The sequence below is a fragment of the Chinchilla lanigera genome, unplaced genomic scaffold (assembly GCF_000276665.1).
Source record: "Chinchilla lanigera isolate Chin_1 unplaced genomic scaffold, ChiLan1.0 scaffold00023, whole genome shotgun sequence".
NCBI classification, from domain to species: domain Eukaryota; kingdom Metazoa; phylum Chordata; class Mammalia; order Rodentia; family Chinchillidae; genus Chinchilla; species Chinchilla lanigera.
In genome coordinates, this window is record NW_004955424.1 from 1,527,993 (window position 1) to 1,544,501 (window position 16,509).

The 16,509-nt window shown below is 45.1% G+C and overlaps 1 protein-coding gene across 2 annotated transcripts in view; it reads left to right on the forward strand.

Moving 5' to 3' along the window:
• Window positions 1-16,509, forward strand: part of Polr1a (polymerase (RNA) I polypeptide A, 194kDa) — an 87,134-nt gene that overhangs the window by 20,058 nt on the left and 50,567 nt on the right. For both annotated transcript variants that reach the window (XM_005385408.1, XM_005385411.1), the window contains exons 4-12: window positions 481-588; window positions 1,540-1,625; window positions 1,753-1,856; window positions 6,208-6,294; window positions 7,496-7,601; window positions 7,877-8,039; window positions 9,956-10,126; window positions 10,255-10,377; window positions 12,526-12,756. In XM_005385408.1, coding sequence (XP_005385465.1) covers window positions 481-588; window positions 1,540-1,625; window positions 1,753-1,856; window positions 6,208-6,294; window positions 7,496-7,601; window positions 7,877-8,039; window positions 9,956-10,126; window positions 10,255-10,377; window positions 12,526-12,756 — 1,179 coding nt within the window. The remainder of the gene's footprint in view (window positions 1-480; window positions 589-1,539; window positions 1,626-1,752; window positions 1,857-6,207; window positions 6,295-7,495; window positions 7,602-7,876; window positions 8,040-9,955; window positions 10,127-10,254; window positions 10,378-12,525; window positions 12,757-16,509) is intronic.

The window sequence follows — 16,509 nt, forward strand, 5'->3', positions numbered from 1 at the left end:
TAAATCCCCAGCCCCTGTTTGAGGGCTTTAAAGTAAAAACTTGGAATTAGAAAGTGTGCCCAAGGCCAGGCCTGCCATGTCACAGGGCTCTAGGGAGCCTTACGGACATCCATGCCAGTATCATCCACAGAGGCATGTGGTGTACTGAGTGACACCCTGCAGTGTCCAGCAGCAGCCCACATACGCTTGACCTTGAGAGGTTTCTGTCTGCCCTTCAGTTTGGCCCGGTTTGTCTTATCAGTACTTCTGAGCATTAAGATTTTTGAACTATTTTATCCCATTTTGGTTCTTTCTACTCTTAGATTTGGTCTGAGTAATGCAGTGCACATCATTGGAAGCAGGATATTCTGTTGTAGTTAGTCATGGTTTCTTTTTCTCCCTTCAGACTAATTTCTTACCCATGGAGCAGCTAGCCTCGGGTGGTGCATATCAGACACGTTCTGACTTTATTGGACTTAACACAGTTTTCTTCGTTTTCAGTTTCTAGAAGAAAATGCTGATCCTTCTGCCTTTGAAATTCAAGAAGAATTAGAACAATACACAACAAAAATTGTACAGAACAACCTCTTGGGGGCGCAGGGAGCACACGTGAGTTCTCACCATCTGTTTTCCTATAAGCCTGTTTTCAGTGTAATTATCACAGTTCTCTGTGTAATGTCATTTGCATATGATTTTGGCTCCTGAAGATAGACCTGAGTTTAAATCCCAATTTTTCCTCTGAGGAGTCTGACCTTTCAAGTTCTGCATCTTCCCCTAAGTAACTGTTTTCTCATCTCTACTGCAGGACCAGTGAGATAATTAGATGATGTTAGGCTATCTAGGTATAGTGTCGACTTTGAGAACAGTGTCTTATGTCCTTTTCGTCTTTTTCCAGCACTCTTTAAACCACTGTTACCTCAGTTTCCCCCCACCCCATAGCACCTGTGTAATGAAGTGGGTGGATAATCAACCACAGTCTTGAAGTGAGATTCACCTCCTGCCGAGGTTTTACACCAGAGGTTCTGATTCAGTTGGTCTAGGGTGGGGCCCATGTTGACTTACAGAAGCTCCCAGGTGAAACCTATTTGCAGCCATGCACAGAGCCACTGTCACTATACCTTCCTCAGCTCTAGGTTCATCTGAGGGAGGCAGCAGGCTGGGAATCCAGCTGCATCCTGAGAGGTTTGTTTTACAATCAGCAGTAACCAGCAGTTACTGAGTATTTACTGTATTTCTAGACCTGTAGTACTACACTGATGATCTCTTAGTAACAGCTGTCTGAGGTAGTTACTGTGATTATTCTTTACTATGAATGAGAAATGAAGCTGTAAAGGAGACATTCAGTAATTGGCACAGCTTGGCTGTATCAGGGGACTGTTGTGTTTTGTTTTGGTGGTGTCAGGGCCTCTACCACTGAGCATCACCCTAGTCTCTGGCAAATTTTATCTAAGAAAGTAAAGGTAGTTTCTGCTAATTAAAAATAAAACTTAAAAGCCATAGAATGAATACACATTGGGTTTTCCTCAAAATGACACACCAGAGCCCTCTGACTTTTAACAGGTGAAGAATGTGTGTGAGAGCAGGAGCAGACTCATTGCTTACTTCTGGAAAGCACACATGACAGCGAAGCGGTGTCCCCACTGCAAGTGAGTATCAGGGCACTGCCTTTCTCTTTCCCTAGGTAAGAAGGCTCTGGCTAGTCACTCAGAGCTATTGTTCCCTGTCACATGGGGATTTGTTTCTCTCTTCAATCACACCTGTCTTTATGTGCAGGACTGGGCGGTCAGTTGTCCGAAAGGAGCACAACAGCAAGCTGACAGTCACATATCCGTCCATAGTACACAAGAAGTCTGACCAGAAGGACACAGAGCCCCTGGGTAAGCAACTTGGGGGCTGGCAGGTGCGCACTGACCATATCTCAGGTATGGCCATCAGATGCACTGTGAGCCTTGAGAATACGAGCCCTCTTTACCACATGTTCCCTCGCTGCATGTTTGGGTCAGCACAGGGACAGTGTGCGGGCTTCTCACCCTAGGGAACTGGTGGGCAGGGCTGTTTAATGAGGCAGTAGATACCTACTCCACAGGTATCTCTGGCCTCAAGTGGCTGTTTCTCTGGAAGATGTTTGAATAAGAAATACAAAATTTTATCAGGCAAATATGTTGTAACATTTAATTGTAAAGAAAGCATGGATTAAAATGTGGGTGAATAATTTTTAAGACTTCCAGTCAGTAGAATGTTAGCACCATGTATTGGTTGCACGTGGATGTTCCCTGAAGCCCCTAGAGGTAGTCTAGACTGCTGTACCTTCAGGATTACTAAGGGAGAAAGTTTGAGACTGACCATTCTCACTTTATTAAAACATTGGTACTAATAGGCTTGTTTAAATGTGTTTTCTTGATTTTTGTTCTAAAGAGGTAAGGATTAAATAAGATATTTGTGTGAAGTACCAATACCAGCTTCTGCCATGTATGTATTCTGTAGAGGTTAACTGTTGGTTTGTTAATCATATAATCAACCTACTAGGGTAGAAGAAGGACAATCTATGATTGACAGTGGCCCTGGTATATACTCTGCATGGCTTGGAAAAAGCTACTTCCTGAAGCTTCAGTTTCTAACCCATATCCCAGCAGTATCAAAACCTCTTGCCTAGAGCAGAGGAAATTGTACATGGAAGATAAGGGATTTTTTTCCCCCAGGGCTTAAGAATATGAAACAAGCAAGGAAATAAGTATCCTTCCTAGAGATGTCATTTGTACTAATAACTCTGGCAAGGGTGAAATAACATCAGACTTGTTTTTTGTGGAGTTTTTGTTTTTTGTTCTTTTTCCAAGATTGAACCCAGGGGCCTGCGCGCAGTGCTTTATCTCCAGCCATTTTTTATTTTGCGACAGTAGTCTCACTAAATTGCCCAGGATTGGCTTGAACTTCTTTTGTTTTTGTGTTTGTGGTTTTTTTGTCATTTTGAGACAGAGTCTCGCTATGCAGTTCAGGCTGTCCTTGAGCTCACTTTGTAGCCCAGGCCGGTCTCGAACTCAAAACAATCCTCCTGCCTCAACCTCCCATTGCTGGGATTACAGGCATGTGCCACCACACCTGGCTCTGGCTTGAACTTTCGGTCCTCCCTCCTCAGCCTCCCAGAGTACTGGAATTACAGTCATATGCTATCAGGCCTGACCAAATCTTTCATTTTGTTTTTGAGACAGGATCTTGCTGTGTAGTCCAGACTGGCATTGAACTCACTATATTGCCCACAGTGGCCTCAAACTTACAGTGATCCTCCTGCCTCAGGCTCCTGAGGCATGTGCCACAATGCCCTGCCCTATTTATTATTTTTAAAGAAGCTTTATTTTGGAATAATACCAGTTTTTCCACAGAGAAGTAGCAAACATTAGACTTCCTATACACTCAGTTTCCCCTAATGTAGCACTTTAGGAGCATATGTCAAAACTTAACAAAATTTAACATTGGCATGGTACAATGAATTATCTGACAGATTTTATTTGAGGTTTATTAGTTTTTTTCACTAATGACCTTTTTGTGTTCTAGGATCCAATCAAGGATACCACTGCATTTAGAAAGCCTTCTTACAGGCTGAGGTTGTAACTCGGTGGTAGAGCATTTGCCTAGCATGTACAAGGCCCTGGTTTAATTCCCCAGGACCACAAAACAAACAAAGCCTGCTTCACTTTATTTAATAAACAGTGAATAGCACAGGATTATATTTTCTCTTGCTTGCCTGTAAATATCTCTTAACACAATTTTCCCTTAACACTAGTTGGAAATTGCTGTTGTAGCCCGTACGGTGCCCTGAAACATGCTAATAGAATGAAAACAAAGACAGAATGCTGGAAAGTGACTCCTCTGTGGGGCAGATGTCCAGCAGTTAAGTAGTCTTAAGTAGTGCCTTTGCCAAATCCATTCTTCTGAGGTGACCTTTCCCTGTAGCCATAAGAATAAGACATTATCTCACAGTGGAAACGTGTGTACAGTATCTTCATCAACTCCAGAGTTGGGCTGTTGTATTTAACAAACATTTAGTTTTTGGACATTTGACATTATGCCAATGGCTATGTTTGTGGGGTACCGTGGTGCCAAGATGGGGATTTGACCTTGTGGCCCCTACTTTCTGAGGAGACTGCAGGTGACAGACCATTAACTCTGACAGCAAGTGATCATCCTTAGTATGGTCGGGCCATGTTCCTCACACCAGAGAGAGTGGAGAAGTGAGGCCTCTGCTTAAATAGTCCCCACGGACTGGTGATCCAGGAGGAGAGCCATGAAAAGCTGTGTAGCTCCAGGGAGTTCCCCAAAGCCCTTGAGCACATTAGCATTTAGAATAAGAATTCTGGCAGCCAAGACATTCCCACCTGTGGAAATCCACTTTTCCCAGGTCATGTAACCTCCAAACCCACTTTGCAATTGCACCTGTTACAGCTGAAATAAATGCATATTTGAAATGCTCTAAAATTCGAGCTAGGCAGGTTTCTTTGTTGCACGCTGTTGAGCCTTGTTAGGAACAGGTGCAGCTCCCCTTGAAGGTGGCCTCTTGAGGTGTCTTCTGGTTCTTAAGATCCCGTGACCGAACCTCTGTGTGCCTTAAGGGTGACCTGAACAGCAATGAGGGCACTTCTGGGACACGAGCTGGGGAGATCCAACCAGTCTTCCACAGCCCTTCAGACATGGTTAGTGAGAAAGTACAAGTATTCATTTCCAGAAATGCTCACAAAATTGTTTAGGTTAATACGGTCTGATTTTTTTCCCACTGAACATACATAGCTTTCTAACGTGGTTCTCTCTGAAGGTCAGAGCTGCTCTTTGCATATCCACACTCTCTTCATTTGCATTAATTGGTTCAAATATTTTGCTATTAAAGATATGAAAACTAAATGTGCAGATTCCTTGATTTAGCAATTCCATTTCTGTCACTTTATACTAAGGAATTAGAGTACCCACAACATTGCTTAAATAGTTTGGACATGCTTCAATGGCCTGTTAATAGAAATTGGTTAAACAAATTTATGGTGCAGCTATTGTTATCCAAACAAGAGATTTCTTTGTTTTTTTTTTTCCCCTCCAAACTAGAGATTTCTGTAAAATAGCAGACCCCAATCTTTTTGACAGTGAGGACTGGTTGAAGACAGTTTTTCCACAGATTGGGTGCTGGTGGTAGCAGTGGTGGGATTTTGGAATTAGGTTCTCATAAGACTATGCAACCTAGATCCCTCACGTGTAAAAGTCACAATAGGGTTCATCCTCCTAAGAGAATCTAATGCCCCTGCTGATCTGGCAGGAGGCAGAGTTCAGGGGTTAATGTGAGTGATGGTGAGCAGCTGTAAATACAGATGAGGCCTGCTGACTTCTTTATCTGCTGTCCAGTTGCTAACAGGCATCAGACCTGTCCTAGTCCATGGCCCTAGGGTTGGGGACTCCACTCTAGCCAGATTCCCAGAGTGATCTTGCCTAGTCTTAAGAAACGAAGCTCCATCTATTCCTCATATCCCAGTATGGTGTTTGTGAAAAGAATGTAGATATCTATTTGTTCATAGACATGTTTGTACTCATTTACCCATGGTTCTCCTCCTTTAAGTCTTTTGGGCAAAGCCATATGTAATACAAGGTTACTTACAGCAGCAAAAAAAAAAAAAAGAATTAATCCAAATATCCAAATGTGAGAATATGGTTAAATAAATTAGGTAACAGCTGTATGAAATGTCATACAGCCATTAAAAATGATAGGCAGAATATTCACAGGATACCAAATGAACAAAGCAGTGTTCAAAATAAATACACATTTAAGATTACAACTGTGTAAAACACTTGCATCAACTAAAGGACTGGGGAAAAAAGTATACAAAAGTGATAGGGCTTGAGGTGTAGCTTAGTGGAAGAGTGTTTGCTTAGGATACGAAAGGCCTTGGGTTCAATGCCTAGAACTACAAAACACAAACCAAAAAGTGGGACAGTTATGTTAATGTGGTGAGATAGTGGGTAATGTTTTCTTTTGCTCTGCTTTCCAGGTTTTATATGTTAACTACTTTTGTTTTCTTTACTCTAAAAATTACATTAAGGGGGAAACCAGGACTGAGAATATGCTCTTCTAGAGATTGGTTTTTGTGGTTAAGTTTGGGCTTTTCAGAGTAAGGACAAAGAATTGGTAAATCCTACTGAAAGAGAAGTACTTGTTACTGATTTATTGTGCTTTTATTCCCCGACCTCCAACTCCAGGAATTGAGGAAGCTCAGATGGGAAAACGAGGATACCTGACACCCAGCAGTGCCCGGGAACATCTTGGTGCCATTTGGAAGAATGAAGGTGCTGTGCCAGGCTAAAAAGAGTACCCTTTTCTTCTCCCGGCTTTAATTTCCGTGACTTATTTCTCTTGCCTTACTGTTATAATTTTTTTAGAAGCTGTGATCATTGTAGTTCTCTCCCAAAGTCTGCCCATAGCTTTGGAACAGACATTAGGGTACAGTGAATTTGAGGCATTACAGATCCAGCACTATGACCTTACCAGTTACTGTAACTGACCTGGTTATATGACAGTCACATATCCATTTGCTTAATACAGTTTGGCATACGTCTAGAAGGCTCACTAGAGCTCACCTTCTTTTAAATGTTCATAGATAAAAGGCTCTTGGAATATTTCTATGGGAATTCATTCTGTGAATCAAAACCTAAAGTCTTTTTTCTTTATTAGGATTTGTATCCATTTCGGTTCCCTACAGCTAAGGAAATCCTCCCTTCCCTTTTGAGTATATAACAAAACCTATGGATTAGATTCAAGCCCTCATGCCCATCCTCTGAGAGTGTGTTCTGGAACACCAGCTCTGATCTCTGTAGAATGATAATCACTTAGGATGAACATGTTCTTAAAGGGATATCAAAAAAAAAGAACATATAACTTAATATGATCGTTTCTGTCACAGGCCCCTAGCACATTTTATTAATTTTTCTCTGTGATTTGTTTTTTGGTTTTTTTGTGGCAGAGTCCTACTGTATAGTGCAGGCTGACCTTGCATTTGCCATCCTCCTGCCTCAGCGTGCCCTACCATGTCTGGCTTATTGCACGACTTTTTAGGTTACCCGAAACCCAAAATACATCTTGGATCCACAGAACATCCCCAATTGGCAGTATCGTGTAGAGGATGTTTTTGGTTTTGTTTTATTTTAAGGATGCTACCTTTATTTTGGGTTGATTTTTTTTTTTTTTTTAAACAAATTTTTTGTATAAATGTCAAAGTAATAAATACTTGCATATGTGTCTTTTAGCCTGATAATACAGGAAAGTAATCAAAAACAAGGGAAGGCTTTGTTTTGTTCTTACCCTGCATTCCATCAGGTCCCTGGTTTAGCCCTGTTGTTCCTGCACTGTCATCAAGGAAAATAATGTGATTTTACTCTATATGTTACCCTCTATTGTGATTTTCTTGTCAAGCAGTAATATTTTTGTACCTGTCTTCCCATACCTTTACATCGAAATTTAAATGGTCTCTTTGGTTCATTTCAAACACAGGATTCTTTCTCAATTACCTTTTTTTGGGACTGGATGATGTTGGCATAGAGTCCAGATTCAACCCCAGTGTGTTCTTTCTGGATTTCATAGTGGTGCCGCCCTCCAGGTAATGCCCTTTACTTAATTTAAAAGGGTTGGCTGCGGAATTAAAGAAGGACCTTTGGGGAAGCGTGGCTAAGGGCACGGAGAAACCAAACAGCTCCAGCTCCAAGTCACACATGGGGGGAGTCCTTGCTTCTATTATTGCAAACAGAAGAGGACGGTTGGTTGTAGTTTCGAGCGTGGGAAGGTATATGGCTTACAGTCAGCAGGGGAAGAGGCTGAAGAACCCAACCCTTCCTTCATGCTAAACATCCCTTGATTCTCTTTGTGCCCCTGCAGGTATCGCCCTGTCAATCGCCTTGGGGACCAGATGTTTACCAATGGCCAGACGGTGAATTTGCAAGCTGTCATGAAGGACATAGTTCTGATCCGGAAGCTTCTGGCCTTGATGGCCCAGGAACAGAAGCTGCCCACTGACGTGGCAGCACTTGCCACAGATGAGGTCAGGGCTACCTGTGTGCTCATGTCACCAACCGCATGCTTCGTTCTGACCCAGTGCAGTGTGGACACAGACACTGCGGGTGATACAGCAGTGCTGACTAGATGCTTTTGGCATCCTCAGTGGGAGCTGAGAGTTTAGAGCAGTTCTAGTTAACATCAGAGGGACAGATGTGGGGCTGAGCGTGGAAAGGTCTCAGCTCTGGTCTCAGTGCTACTAACAGCTGTTCTGGGAGAGCCTTAGTTGAGTCGCTTTAATTTCTTGGATTCCTCTCTACTGTAAGATATGTAAGGTTTATGGTGACATTTCACACTAGGCTGTTCTGTCACCAGCAGCTAGCAGCTCTAAAAAGAAACAGTCTGGCTTCTCTGGGCTGTTAGAATGTGCCCCATCAGTCACAATATAGAACTCACGTCAGCTGGCTTTGTTTTGGGCTCTGTGAAGTGTCTGGCACTGGGGCTAGGAAGGCAGTGTTGTAAAGCGGGCATTTCCCAGAATAAGACTCTCACCTGACTCCTGAGCCCCTTCAATGTCTGTAGCCCTGTGCTGGGTCTTTAGTGGTTATAAAGATGAATTGGGCACTCAGAAAACATGCTGCGGCACTGAGACCTTTCCCAGCCCAATGATGCTGTGGAGGCAAACGGAAATAGCTGTCTCCATCCTTGGTTAGACAGGACTCCCAGACTCCCTGCCAGCTGCTGGGGCAGACCCACTGTCACGCTGACCTATTACAAGCTGGTACTGCAGTCTTTCTCTTGGAGATTTCTCTGGATTTGCTTAGTTTTCTGAGTGGCTAACGTTGGTATGCATGTAAGAGATTCTCAATATAAAAGATCTGTCCTATGAGGTTAGTCCAATTTAGGGAGGAAGACTATAGGATAGAGCTAATGACCAGGTCTGAGAGTTCTGATTTGATGTCCCTTGAAAATAGGGGCAGACCTTTGTGGAAAAAAAAGGGGCTTGGTCTGTGGAGAACAAAACAACATTCTGGTCCTTGTCACCCTCAACACAGTGGTAGGTTTCTTTTCTTGTTGACGGACGCTGGAGGACATGGGACAGCTGTTGCCTAGGTCAGATGAAGCCAGTAGGTGGCGCTTTAAGGCAGCCTAAGCCCTGTATTTCTCTTCCTGGGCAGGTGGAGAGAGAAAAAAAAAGACAGGGTCAGGGCAGAAATACTTAAAAGGAATGATTAGGCAGGGCATGGTGGCGCCTGCCTGTAATCCCAGCACTCGGGAGGCTGAGGCAGGAGGATCATTGCAAGTTTGAGATCAGCCTGGGCTACAAAGTGAGCACAAGTCCCTCCTGGACTGCACAGCAAGACCCTGTCTCAAAAAGACAAATAAAAAGGAATGGTTAAATACTCAGGCTTGGGGTTCAGCAGGTAACTTGACATAAACCACTTGGTTCCCATATCATAATTGTTATGAGTATATTGGATTAAATTTTTCTAAAAGCATAAATAAGGGGCTGGGGATTTAGCTCAGTGGCACAGCCTGGCAAGCACAAGGTCGTGAGTTCGATTCCCAGTACTGGAAAAAAAAAAAAAATTAAAGCATAAATAAAGGTGAAATTCCGTATTAGATTTGGTTATCTGGCAGGATAACAGGACTTCAGAAGTAAAATGTTAGGAACTAAATAGAAGGAGACTTGAGCAGTATCTTAAGAAAGGAGGCTGCATATAAATTTTGAGTTCATTTGACTACTGGAAAGAGACAGGCTGGTATATATTTAATGGGCCTGATGTCTCACTGATACATATTTACATGATTTATTAATTAGCACTGTGCCATTGAGCTGTCAGATTCAGAGCTCATTTTTTATCAGAAAATGTTTCTTACGTGCTGGGTAAGAAACCAAGACAGAATTTTTGTATTTTTTTTTTTTTCTACAAACCTGTTTTCTTTGTTTTATCTTTCCAGGAAAAAGACTCTTCAGTTGCTATGGATCGGTCCTTTCTAAGTTTGCTGCCTGGCCAGTCTTTCACAGACAAACTTTACAACATTTGGATTCGCCTTCAGAGCCACGTTAACATTGTGTTTGATAGTGAGATGGACAAATTAATGATGGAAAAGTTCCCTGGCATTAGACAGGTGAGCAATAAATTGGCTTTGCATCACTAAAGAGCATAAATAATAGACATTTGTATTAAAACAAGAAAACAATAAACATAACTGTGTTTTTAAAAAATGTTTTCTATGGACCTTTTTGCTCCATACAGATCCTAGAGAAGAAGGAAGGCCTATTCCGAAAACACATGATGGGAAAGCGAGTAGACTATGCGGCCCGCTCGGTCATTTGTCCCGACATGTACATCAGCACCAATGAAATCGGCATTCCCATGGTGTGTGTTTGGGGAGAGGCTCATTCGCTGCTGGTGGGCGGTGGATGAGAGTGCCAGAGAGGGCCGACGACAGGGTGTGTGGCAGGTTGGAATGGCTCAGGTGTGGAAGCTTCTGCCCCTTCCTCAGGAAGGGAGAGCCCATGAGGGAAGTACTTGGGCTGCAGCATGGTGTAACTCTCCTTGCCAGGCCTTGCCACCTACCCAGAGGGGAGACCCCTGCCCAGGGTAGCGGGTTGCTTAGGGCAGGGTGTTTTACACTCTGCTCACATATCTTCCTGCCCCTCTCGGCCTAGTCTTTAAACCTTCCTCATTCAGTTGAGAACATGACAGACGACAGGAACTGGGCAGGAACGTGTAACCTTGGTTACGTAGCAGGGTGAGGGGTTAGAGAAGGCCCCCAGAGAGGAGGTGTGTGCGTGTTGTTGGGCATTGCCTATCTCCCAGTTCCCCCTTGAGGTCACTGGCCCACCCCATTCACCCATTAGCGTTCCCTTGGCAAGCCAGCTTCCTTTTCTCCCCCTCCAGTTCAGACTGGTGCTCATTAGCAGCAGCCCTTCAGTCAGCTTCTCCTTAATGGGCCTTGAGGTCAATATTGTGAAGATGGTTTAATTCCCTCCGTGCAGTCTCATTTCCTCACACACCACCCTCCAGCCTCTCTTGGGATTACTGGTAATGAGCGCAGCTCTGGTACTCTGATTCTCTTGAGCGCACTTGAGATTCCTAGGTCTAGGCAAGAGCGTGGTTGTCAGGAGATGAGGCAGGACAGCATCAGTCCTGTGCCCACTGGAAACTGCAACGAAAGCTCGTCCAGGTGGCAAGGGAGAAGCACTGTGTGACCTTCCTGAGTCTGAGGCCCTGGGAGGAAAGGCCCTTTCTAGACAGAGGCAGGGGCTGCCCCTGCTGACTTCGGCCTCATGGTGCCTAGAATGTCCCAGTCTCAGGAGAGAACTCTAGTACAGCTTCACTTTCTACCTTTAAAGAATTCTTTCTAGACTTCTCTTGAGTCTGGGTTCATTTGGTGATGGCTTGTTCTCTGAGGAGACCCTCTGAAGTCACCCCTCTGTCCACCTCCAGCCTGCCCCAATCTCAGGGTCATAGAGGCCAGGTGGTTTTACTCACAGGATGGCTGGGAAGAGAAGAGCCAGTGAAACTGCCCCGCAGCCCCTCGTAGCATATGCTTCCCATGTAGCACTGTTAGGATGTGTCAGACAAGCAGGGAGATGAATGAGGTAAGCCTGGGCAGTGAGCTAGAGACCAGTATTGAGTCAGATTGCAAACCCGTGTTCCAGTAGCAGAGACAAACTGAATAAACAAGTATGTACATCAGTACTCTGTGAGACAGTAAATGGATTAGCAAAAATTAGGCTGAGAGACTGGGAGGTGCGGGGAAAAGGGTAGCCAGGGAGAGGCCTCTCAAAGTGCTGTTAAACAGAGATCTGCAGAAAGTTGGTCACACCCCTTTATGGAGGACATGCTTGAGTCTTTGACGGATTTGCATGCTCTTCAGGCATGAAGGGAGTTTGTAATATTTGGTAGCTCAGAATCTTAACCAGGGAACTCATTTTTCTTGGAGAGTGTTGTAGGCCTTCAGCTGACTATGCTGCATTTTCTTAGCAGAACTGCAAATCTGTTTCTTCTCAGGCAGCACCCTGATGGCAGTGGCTGCTGGGATGGTTAAGGCGAGGGTTTCTGAGGCCACGTCTAGGCTCAGGGTGGGTGCCGTGTTCAGTTAGCAATGTCTGCTAGGGTAGAGAAGAGAGCGGTGGTGTTCAGGGACAGGTATTGCCACCTGTCTCAAGCATGTGTCCCATGCTGTGTTCCCTTCTTTGGGGACTTTGAATCTGTTGGTCATGAGGAAAGGGTAAAGTTTTAGAATGCGTGAAAAAGGATTAATGCATTAACTGCAACTGCATTTCAAATGCTCAGACTGCTGGAAAAGGAGGCCCAGTCTCTATTCCTTAGGGGGCAAGCCTGGCAACATGGCTCTGTGGAGAAGACAGGCTGGGTGCTGCATTGCTCGCCCAAGGGCCTTCCTCAGGCAGACAGCTCAACAGAAGAAAAAGTTACGCATCCTGTTGACTCAGGTTTTGGATCCCTTTGACCTTTCTGTGCCCACCCTGAATGTCTGTACACACTCTTCACTTGTAGGTATTTGCCACAAAACTGACCTACCCTCAGCCAGTGACCCCCTGGAACGTCCAGGAACTGAGGCAGGCAGTCATCAACGGCCCAAACGTGCACCCTGGAGCCTCCATGGTCATCAACGAGGATGGCAGCCGCACAGCCCTGAGCACCGCGGACATAGCCCAGCGGGAAGCGGTGGCCAAACAGCTCCTGACACCAGCCACAGGGACGCCTAAGCCCCAGGGAACAAAAATTGTGAGTAGTGGACAGGTTGGGCCAGGGGCGCAGGTATCTACTATCTGGCTCCTCACAGTTGCCACTCAAACTGCAGCTCTCAGATCTAAAGTGGCAACATCCCTGGAGCTTGTGAGGTTTACATGCTCCCACTCTTCACACTGAATTAGTGTCTGTGAAGGTGATGTGTGGTGCCAGTGATAGCTAATAACTGGAAGTTTTAACTAATGCTTCCATTTGGGTGACTGAATTCCTGCTCTTAGGGCTGTGTTACAAAGCTCTTTGTGAGTTCCGCTAGAAAGTGCATGATTGATTCACTGTGTTGCTAAGGGCATGAGATCAACACATGACTGCATTTGTAGCTGTGTCCCACAGTAGCCTACCCACTGAGGGGAAGTAGCAGAAGACCCCTAATTAGAGGCAGACGTTGTCAGAGTGAAATGGATTTGATTTTAACTTAGAAGTGACTGCCCAGAGGCAAGAGGTAGTTGAATGTATTTTCCTACCTATCTGTGCAGCTCTGAGACCTCTTCTTGCTCTCTGACCTGTCATGCCCACTGACTAAATAGCTCTTCTTTAGTAATGGGTTCAAGCTACACAAGTTTCCAACAGCCTTGAGGGAGCTTTGGGGAGACAGGGGAAAATGACACATTCTTGGCCTAGTTGAGAACCCCACTGGTTCCTGCTGTTCTTCCCCATTGACAGCAGCACTGTGAGCCTGTCCTCTTTGATTTCCTGGTTCTCACAGCTGTCCTCAGGTAGAGCAGTAACTCCATACCCAGTCAAGTCTGCTTTGGTGACAGGGCATGTGCAGACATCAGATGAGGTCACCTGCTCAGTTGTTTTCTTGTGCATTGATTCAGGTTTATTTTTAGGCTCGTAGGAAATTTGGGACATAGATGTAGGCACTGTAGAGTTAAGAAAAAGCTATTGAAAGAGTTAAACTCTTTGAACGCAGAGTACTTGGGGAGAGAGAAGGAAGTGGGGAGGACCGGAATGTAGAAGCAAGAGAGAAGGGAAGGAGGGGAAGGGTTGAGTTTGCTTATTTTGTGTCTGCATCTGTTGCTCACTTGCGGTTGTGGGGTCCTTCAGGGTCAAGTGCAGGTCACCAGTGAACCAGCTGGAGGTGGCCAGGTCTTAGGGCCTTTGTGATAGGGAAACATACATGAGCTAAGGACATTTAGAAGGAAAAGCAAAAGGATATAGGGGTTTCTGAAATTATTGGGGTGTGAGGATGAAGCACAGGCACAAGGGAACTTAGGTTAAGGGTGTCGGGCAGGGGTCAGCTCAGGAGAGGGAGGTTGGCCTCCCTGCCTGCTCTGTGCTCCTGAGTAGTGAGTGAGACCTCCTGAGCCCTGTGAGATCAAATGATGGTGGTCCAGTTGGTTGTCTTTCCACTTGACTTCAGATCCTGAGCAGATTCACGAGTCCTCAGATTGTCCCTGGTTTGCTTGCTGGCCTCACCTCTCAACCCAGCCTTCAAGCTCTTCATTTATCCAGTCCCTATCAGTGGACTCATTCTCGGTTTGGTTTTGATTTTAGTTCTTTCTGTGCTTGGAACACTTTGCCCTTCCCCACCCGCACAGCTAACTCCACTGTTGCTTCAGGTCTCAGAGAAGTCCTTTTTCCCCTATGGTAAGGTAGTAAATACCTCAGGCTCTCTGGCCAGATGGGCCCTGTTGTAACTACTCAGCTCTTCGGTGTTATGTGAAAGCATGTGTAGGTGAATGTGAACTGCTGTGTGCCAATAAAACTTTATTTATAAATAAAAGTGGGCAGCCTGCAGGCTGTTCTGCTACATTCTGCCCAGTGTCCACCCTCATCTCTCGGAGGCTGTGGCCTTCATTTTGTTGTGTCATCACTGTGTGCACCACCTGTCAGCCTAAGAGCCTCTATATCCCAGGAGTTCAAGGGCAGGATATGCTATGCACCGCAGCCCAAGGTAGGGGCATCCAGAAAGCAAGAGTGTGTGGGTGTTGGTCAGTTTGTTACATGTTGATGAGGACAGGGCTGAAGGGCTGGGGGTGGTGAGTAGGAAGGAGAAACCAAGATTCTGTTAGGATGAACTACAGATGAGGTGAGAAGGGGGAAGGTTGACCAAAGGTTCTGTTCCCCTGTGAGGTGGAAACCTCTGGCCCTTCCCTGGGCCTCGTAAAGAAGAGAGGAAGTGGCAGGGACAGCCTAGGCTCGTTTCCCTGCCCAGCAGCTGCCAGAAGTAGGCCTTTGGCCCTGGGCCTAGCTCTGGAAACTCTGACCCGGGCACTGGGGCACACTAATTTTCACTGAAGTATTTATTTAGAGACAAGAGAAAGGAAGGATCTCGGGTTTGGGTTGGCAAGGGGAATGCCCTGTGCTCCAGGGCTTCTGTTTGGATTGGCTGGTGCCTGCCAGACTGGCCTGTGTACCTTCCCAGCTGCAGTGCATTTGCTTATGCTGGAGGATGTCGTGAATTTGCTAGGCTCAGATTCTAGGCCCAGCCTGGGATTTTGGGCCTGGGCCACAGGTCTGGGCAGCTTCTCCCTTGAGAGGCTAAAGAAAGAAGACTTTCGGCTGTGTGACGCAGGCAGCAGCCGGTGTCCTGGGTAGATGCTCATGGGAATCCTCAAGAGTTCAAGTCTCCTTGGAAACGTGGGACTTAGGGATGGGGGAGTTGAATTCATTAGAGAGCAAAAAGACTCCATGGTAGGTATTTTTCGGACTGCCTTTTATTTAAGTAATAAGTAAAAGCTTGAAGGAACTTTTAGCCCAGGTGTAAGAAGACACTAGACTTGGAGCAGTCTGTTGCTTCTGTTAGTCTTATATCTGCTGTAGCTTAGAGGAGATCTGGGATGGAGTGAGATATCCCCAAGTCTCAGTAATTCTCTGGGCTGCTGGGGAAGAGGGTGCTCAATGTGTCTGAGGCGAACAGCACACCTGTAATCCCAGCTACTAGAGAGGATGAGGCAGGAGGATTGCAAGTTTGCTGCCAGTCTATGCAAATTAACCGTCTTTAAATTTAAAAACTTAAAGGACTGTGGACATAGTTCAGTGGAAAAGTGCTTGCCTAGAATCAGCAAGGCTTTGGGTTCATTCTCTTATTGCAAAAACTTGAGGTGTCATTACCTTCGTTATATAGGAAGCCTGGTAGTTAATATAAGATAGTAAAAAGCTCAGCAAGCCTCATAGTAACATGAGCTTCGTGGAAAAGGTGTTCTGTCAGGACGTGACTGACTGCAGATTTGTTAGGGGAAAAAGTGAACAGTGGTTGTCTTTGAAGGGTAAAATGACTTACGGTTTTTTGGGGTTTTTTTTCTCTTATTCTTTAAGTTTATCTGTATCTTGTATGTCCCCCCCTCTGCCACATGAGCATATCTCTTGTACAATTTTTCTTGCTTTCTTTAAAAGTAATTGAAGATCTTTTTCAAACTTTTATAGAAGTACACATTCATATAAGAGAAACAATACTGAGATGTATAAAGCTTAAGGTGCCTTACTATTTTCTCATGGGCCTGTTCTCCCAAGACTGTAGTAATAGCTGAAGGACCCCAGCTACTTTTTTCCATTTACAGAGTTGAGATGGATTTTAAATTGCTTTATCCGGTCTCCTTACATGCTACCTAGATTGGGGGTGGGGAGGATAGGTTCTCACTCGTGGTCCTGGCTGTTTGGGTTTTTTTTGGTACTGGGAATCGAACTCAGGACCTTGTGCTTGCCAGGCAAGTGCTGTGCTGCTGAGGTACATCCCTGGCCCTAATCTTGAACTCACTAGGTAGCCCAGGCTGGCTGACCTCAAAT